Below are 7,279 nucleotides of genomic sequence, written 5' to 3'. Positions count from 1 at the left end.
CTGGCCAGCCCAAGCGGCTGAACACTAGCACAAAAACCTTAGGTATAAGACCAAAGGTGAGATCAGAAATAAATACATACATTTTGCACTTTATTTAAAGTCTATTACATTGCACCCTAACAACAACACAGTAGCAGATGCCATTTCGAGAGAAGCTTGGTCCGAAGCAAGACACCTCCAGACCAACATGAAACAGCAGGTGGCGGCAACACATCACTTTGTTCGAAAAAGCGAGGCCGGCTTTCAGCGGCGCTACGCGACGTATTAAGCCAAGATGGCGCCAACAGTCACACCAGCTAGTCAGACAACAACTTTTATTTCGAACAGCAACATCATCAATCATACGCGTCTTATATATTGGCCACTGTACATGCATTTTATTATCTGTAAATATTTAAAAAGCTCGGCCTTAAATTAAAAAAATCGATATCTCCTTATATTCTGCCTCCCTTTTTCCAATATATACACAGATGATACGGCTCTCCCGTTTGGATCCATCAGAACCACGCCGTCGGCATACAATAATCAAGCAAATGCAGGCTCGCTAAAGCAATTCGTGGACCGGATGGTATCTTTCGGACGCGCGCTGCGAACGACTCCGGCCGGGCTGAGCATACAGCGTTGTTATTTGTACTTTTATACTATATGGGGTGGCTATCGCTACAGCAACTACTAGTCTATGATCTACCACTAGACCCAATAGTCATTGTATACTATGTTAGTTGGCTCGGTTTGCGAGGGCTTCAACCCAGTTCAATTCACGTCTATTTATCACATATTCGTCCTTCGTATCGCGCAGCCAATTTACATATCACTCACGCAACCGATTTTGAGGTCACATATCTACTCAAGGCCTTTACTCGATACATAGCCATCAAAGGAAACTTATCCAGCGGCGCCTGCGACTCCCAATTGGACCGCACTTCCAGGAATCGGTGTTATACACGGCACTGCGATCTTTGCTGAATCAGCGTCGCTGGATCCGGTTTTGGGCAGCCACTTGCATGGCTATTTTTGGTATACTGCGAATATCAGAGATTACGGTGAATACCGTGTACGAAGCTTATTCTGACACTATTCACATGTCGCTCCAATACATATATCATGCTCAAACCTACACAGTAGTCCGCTTGCCATTGTCCAAAACTAGCCTGATACCGTCCGATATTTGTCTACCACATTGACCTAAAAGACCTCACATATGTCCAGGACAAGCTTTGCAATCATGGCTTTCACTCACAGCTGAAGAACCCTCCGACAGTCATATATTCTCCCTGGATGGCAAAGCAGACACAAAGGAACAATTCAAGATAGACATGAAGGCCGCGTTCGCCGCCGCCAAACTTGTACGGATACCGAGACCATAGCTACCGCATTGGCGGCCTCATTGCGCTGAAGGACGCAGGCGCGGAAACGGACGAGATTGCCGCAGAAACGGAGGTACAAAACAGCAGCGCAGAAAGCATCAGTCAAAGCACGCATGGCAGCGTAACCTTCCCTTTTCAACAATGGGTGCACATAGTTCTCTCTTAACTTGTATGGGGATGAGCGAGATACACCTCAAACAGTCATTGTGGGTATTGGCGTGAGCGGTCTGGTCAGGCCGACCTTGACGGTAGGCGCTTGTTAACACTGGGCGAACACTTCTTATTAGGGGCGTTCGTACAGCTATGGAGTGGTGCGATTGACAGGCGATATTAGATGCGCATAGAAATCCATACTACTCTGTTCACAAGCCCCTACTTGATAGAAAGGTTTGGCAAGATTGCATTCAGTTTGCCACAAGATATCTGAGTTGATTTTAGTGGTAAAGAGCAACTTTAGAAAGTTAAACTAGGGGCTGGGCGAACACCTTTTATTAGGGGCGTTCGTACAGCTAAGGAGTGGTGCGATTGACAGGCGATATAAGATGCGCATATAAATCCATACCCCACTGTTCACAAGCCCCTATTTGATAGAAAGGTCTGGCAAGATTGCACACAGTTTGCCACAAGATATCGGAGTTGTTTAATGAAGATTATTTGAAAGTAGTATTAATTTTTAGCTGCGAGTAAATGCAAATAGTAATAAATTTTAATGGATAGAGACTATATGAAAATAGAAATAGCTTTTAAGTGCAGATTATAAATAGAAAGGGAAAAGTTTTCAATGGAGATGATATTAAAGTAGCAATAGGTTTTGATGGACATCATATGAAAGTAGGAACAAGTTTTAGGGCAGAGTATATAAAAATAGTATTATAGCATTCTAAGTGCATATAATATAAGGATCAGTAAGGATAGTAGAACTTTTAGTGAAGATTTTATGAAAGTAGTAATAACATGCAATGCAGATTATATAAAAGCAGTAATAATGTTCTGGGCATATTATACGAAAGTAGTAATAACTTTTTGTACCGATTATTTGGAAACAGTAATAATTTTTAGTACAGAAAATGAAAAGAGTAACAACTTAAAGTGCAGAAAATACAAGAGTATTAATAGTTTTGAGTGCAGATAATATGAAAGTAGTTCTAACGTTGAGTACAGATAATGTGGAAGTAGTAAGAACTTGTGATAAATTATATGGAAGTAGTAATAACGTTTAGTGCAAATTACATATAAATATTATTAACTTTTAATGCAGATTATATGAAAGTAGAAATACATTTTGGTACAGATTATACGAAATTGTAATAACTTTAAATACAGGCAATATATGAAAATCCTAACAACTGTTAGTGAAGATTGCATGGAAGTACACGTAACTTTTATTGCAGATTTTATATGAAGTAGTATTCACTTTTGTTGCAGATTTCATGAAAGTAGTGTTGTTTTCTTGTGCAGATTGAATATATATAGTCAATTTAATACAAATTATTTGCGAGTAATAGTATCTTCTAGTGCATTTTATATAAAAAGTAGTGATAAATTTTGGTAATAACTTTTAGTACACAATATACGAATTTTATATATATATATTTTTGCAGCTTGCATGAAAGTAGTATGAGTTCTTTGTACTGATTATATAAAAGCAGTGAGAACTTTTAATGCAGATTATTATTAACTTTCAGTGCAGATTATATGAAAGTAGTGATAACTTTTAATGCAAATTATATGAAAGTAGTAGTATTATTATTTTTAGCAGATTAGGGTTTAAGTTGTAATATATTTTAGTGCAAATTATGTGAAAGTACAGACCAGGTTAAGGACAGATTACCTACTAGTAGCGCTTATTGCAGATTATATGAAAGTAAATAAAAGGTTCAGTGCAGAATATGCGAATGTAGTAATAATTTGAAGTGCAGATTATATGGAAGGAGCCTTTTGTGCAGATTATATAGAAAATAGTATAATTTTTAGTGCCATCTTATTTGAAAGTAGTTATATTAATTTTTTAATGCAGATTGTATTATGTGTTGTATCAATAACGTATAAAAATTATATGAAAGTAGAATCGTTTTTAGTACAGATATTATATGAAAGTAGTGATAATTTTCGGTACAGATTGTATGAATGCAGTAGTAACTTTTAGTGCAGAATATATGCAAGTAGTATTTTTTTTGTACAGATTATATAATGGTAGTATTGACATTTAGTGCAGATTATATGAAAGTACTTATAGCTTTTAGTGCAGATTATATGAAGTTCTAAAAACTTGTGGTTAGCCGATGTCATACAATACTATATGCGTTTTATGGACGCTTTTTTTTAGGTCGGGATAAAAATTGCGAGAGAGAACACAATCAACTGAATTTATAGAATACAAGCTACTCGATATTCTGGATCGAGTAAATCTAGGGTAATTAGGAGTGCGAAAAAGAAATGCAGCCAATGTACATCTTCAGGCCGTAAATAGTCGATCTACTATAGCCCTTATGTTTGGAATGGGAACGAAGGCCATGGCCACTCAACGAGGAAACACGCAGGTTGAGATAAATATAGACCGATGTATGTCTATGAGATATGGGAATAACAGAGTAGGTATCAATTTACACAATCAAAAGAAAAAGCCGCTAGTGGGTTTATATTGGTAGCAATGTAAATCGGTGTGACTGAGGTTCGAATTCAGCTCAGCTAAGGACGTGGTGATAGGCTGCATCCATAGCTCATACAAACAGGCTGCCGCACACGGATGCAGCCTATAGATATACTATTGGCTCTGATACATCAAAATACATTAAACATCTTTAATGCACAACAATAGTGATCCAGATCACGACCAAGAATACCATGGAGGCCGAACACGCACGATCAACGACTAAATCGAACTAATACTTGTTTTTTAACCGAAGTCCATTTTATTTATTAGTTTCAAGCGACGGAACACTGAAAAGGATATTTTTGGGCGTGGTCACGTCCAGGCCAGTGTCTTTTCTATAGTACAATATATGGCTGTATTCCTGCACCCATGCAGGTTGTTTGGACTCGACGGCACACAACAGCCGATGCTGAACTTGCTGTTGTTTAGGTCAAGTCAATGAATCCCCCGGTAGTTTGTGCCATGGATGTCATTCGCTCTCCTATGCGTTTGATATGGCGCAGACGGCCGACAGCGTTCGAGACGTAATCCTCATTCTGCTGCTGGATGCAGGACGCCAACTGTGTATGCGTGCATTCATGTGCAGCAATCGAAGAGGCAATTGGTTTATTTGCATGTTTGCACATGTGCATATTAGCAATGTTCTTGGTGTTTATACCCCTTAGCAGTGTTTGTGGGGCCACGTTGTTTTGAACTATCGCTGTATCTTCATAGTCTACCCGGTTCATGATCAGAGAATTCGGGCATGCACATAGCTTATGCAAAGATATCACTCTTAACGAATCTATACTTTGTTGTCTACGAGCGTTTGCTGACGCAAGGATACCGGGGTTGGGGATGTGGGGAACTACATACATATATGGCTTTATACCTCAGACTCAAAAATATTGCGCATTATCCATTATACGCGTAGTCACAGCCTCTGCAGTTGTATGTGCAGATTACACGTAATCGTTAACCAACAAGTGTACAGCCTTCCAGCTACACATTCTCAAATGGAACACATAGAGGATGCAATACCTGCACGATAGCACGATAAAAAACGATGCCATACACCACACGCGTGCCTTGCAATGGCTTCCACTCGAACCAATCCATAGAACCCATCTGTCGTACTATCTATCTATACGAATCTGAAAGTGCACACTTACATTTGCATGGATGGCGATGTGCCTTACAAACGTAGCCAGGGACGCGTCAGATACAATCTCGTCGAATTTCTCTGGCACATATGTTTGCATCACTGAGAAATGTAAAGGGAGTTGCGATTTGAGCGCCTTCAGGCCATGGGCACTACGAGTCGGTTATGCAGAGATTCTGTGTGACTTGCAGTTGGTGCTACCTGTCACTGAGCTCCGCGAGAGGTAAAAAAAAGGTTCTTTGTCCAAAATGCACTAGCGTCAGTATACGGATAGACACAGATCCGTATGAAATTGGGTGTGTGCCTGTTTCCCCTTACAATCCGGTACAAATAGTGGTAAAGCGACACTAAAGGCAGACCATGCGAGTGAACACACAGTCTGTGTACGGAACTGGCACAACTAAAATGTGTCACAGATATGTGGCGCTGCATATCGAGCGATCCTCTGTATGCGGTCTGTGCACGTGATTAAGCTAGAGGGGACGAAGCAAACGCAATGGAATGTGTATGTATTTTGCCACGCAACCATGACAACACGAGTACATAAGCAATTGGAAGCACACGAACTTATACAGCAGGCAGTAGGTACGGACCTTCTATCGGACAGTCGCCCGGACCGACATGGGCTAATGCATCTTCCAATTGACACACTTAATGAATTTGAAAGTTCGGCACTATAACACGACGTCATCGTCAACCGAATGAATTGGGAATGATGCCCGCTTTAATTCCAATTAATTTTACACTGAGGCTTTAAGTAGACTCCAATCTCAACTTATAAGTTGGAAAGTACGACGATGAACATTTGACCACATCAAAAAAGGTACACCCGAACGAACAACGTGACTCCGACTTATGAGTAGCGCTTCTACAATAGATATAACAACTGAAGAACAACAAACCAGCCCCAAAACAAACAATGCGATGACGTTGGGGGTTGAGCGCAACACACCTTCTTTGGTTCGGATGAGCACTTCGTTGGTGTTGTCCTCCAGTGGCTGGATGATGAGATCGATGAAATTGAATTGGCCCTGTGTATGATTAGCGGAAGAACGGGATTAATGACTTTGTTGATTCTTCATACGTAATGTCTCACACTCACCCGTATGGTGTGCAGGTTGTAAGTCGTTGGATCACACCCGTTATACGGAGACACGCAAACAAACGAGAGAGTCCACACCCCTCCATAGCCCATAACAAACACATGTCGCACACTCACCCGTATGGCGTGCAGGTTGTAAGTCCTGGGTGCGTCGTTGTACACTATAGTAACAAAGTCGTTGCCGATGTGCCGTTTCTTATCCACACACGCTGCTTGGCCACTGGGCATGAGCGTGGCCACGTGAAAGACCACCTCGGTGATGTCGTCCTGCCAGTGGTAGGTGAACTCGCCATCCGCCCCTTCCTCGCTGATGTGGTGGGGTGGGGAAGAAGTGTTTGTGTTTGTGATTCGTGAACAGAGAGATATTGAATTTTATGTGCGGTATGTACAGCCTTGCACCAGCGTAATGCTTAGAATACCTGTTACATACCACATGATATGGTGCATGCGTATGTAGAGATGTACGGATACACATCAGGTCATCATGGTCCGTCGTAGCACAGACAGATATGCCAGGCTCTGCCTAAAACAGGAACACTATATATTAATATTAAACATATTTATCAAGCAAGGCCACCGGTGCAAAGCTCCGCCTTCTCCAAACCGCTTGAGTATGACTAATCCCTGCGGATAGTATAACACAAGCACGTATGTGCCAATCCCTACGAGAGACCTCACACACGCATATGTGGATACAAATCAATTCGAAATGGGATACACACTCCACACTTCATTCAATGGCACTCGCTGCAGTGCAACACTCCTTGGCAACACGAATCTTACCGGTCAAGGCCACCAGTGTATAGCTCCGAATTTTCCAACCGGATGAGTGTACCCAATTGCTGCAGGAACTTCATATATCGGACTGACCCGTGATCATTTCGAAGAATGTCATCACCCGATGTGTTCCCCTCGGCTACGTACACAACACCTGTATACGCAAACAAAAATAGGGTGTGACGTGAATGAGAAGAGACGCGTGGGGTATGCAGAACAACACAACATATACATGTATG

General features: G+C 41.3%; 1 protein-coding gene across 1 annotated transcript in view; it reads right to left on the bottom strand.

Annotated features, from left to right (window-relative positions):
• Positions 1–4,267: 4,267 nt before the first annotated feature.
• SARC_02528 (hypothetical protein) overlaps positions 4,268–7,279 on the bottom strand; it is a gene marked incomplete at its 5' end in the record, with an annotated part of 12,221 nt that continues 9,209 nt past the window's right edge. The window contains 5 exons of the mRNA XM_014303696.1: positions 4,268–4,580; positions 5,172–5,263; positions 6,114–6,192; positions 6,381–6,570; positions 7,047–7,194. Of these exons, the coding sequence (XP_014159171.1) occupies positions 4,446–4,580; positions 5,172–5,263; positions 6,114–6,192; positions 6,381–6,570; positions 7,047–7,194 (644 nt within the window). The 3' untranslated portion in view covers positions 4,268–4,445. The remainder of the gene's footprint in view (positions 4,581–5,171; positions 5,264–6,113; positions 6,193–6,380; positions 6,571–7,046; positions 7,195–7,279) is intronic.

Source organism: Sphaeroforma arctica (assembly GCF_001186125.1).
Source record: "Sphaeroforma arctica JP610 unplaced genomic scaffold supercont1.115, whole genome shotgun sequence".
NCBI classification, from domain to species: Eukaryota; class Ichthyosporea; order Ichthyophonida; genus Sphaeroforma; species Sphaeroforma arctica.
The sequence above is the reverse complement of the archived record's forward strand: the minus strand, read 5'-3'. Positions and strand labels throughout refer to the sequence as shown.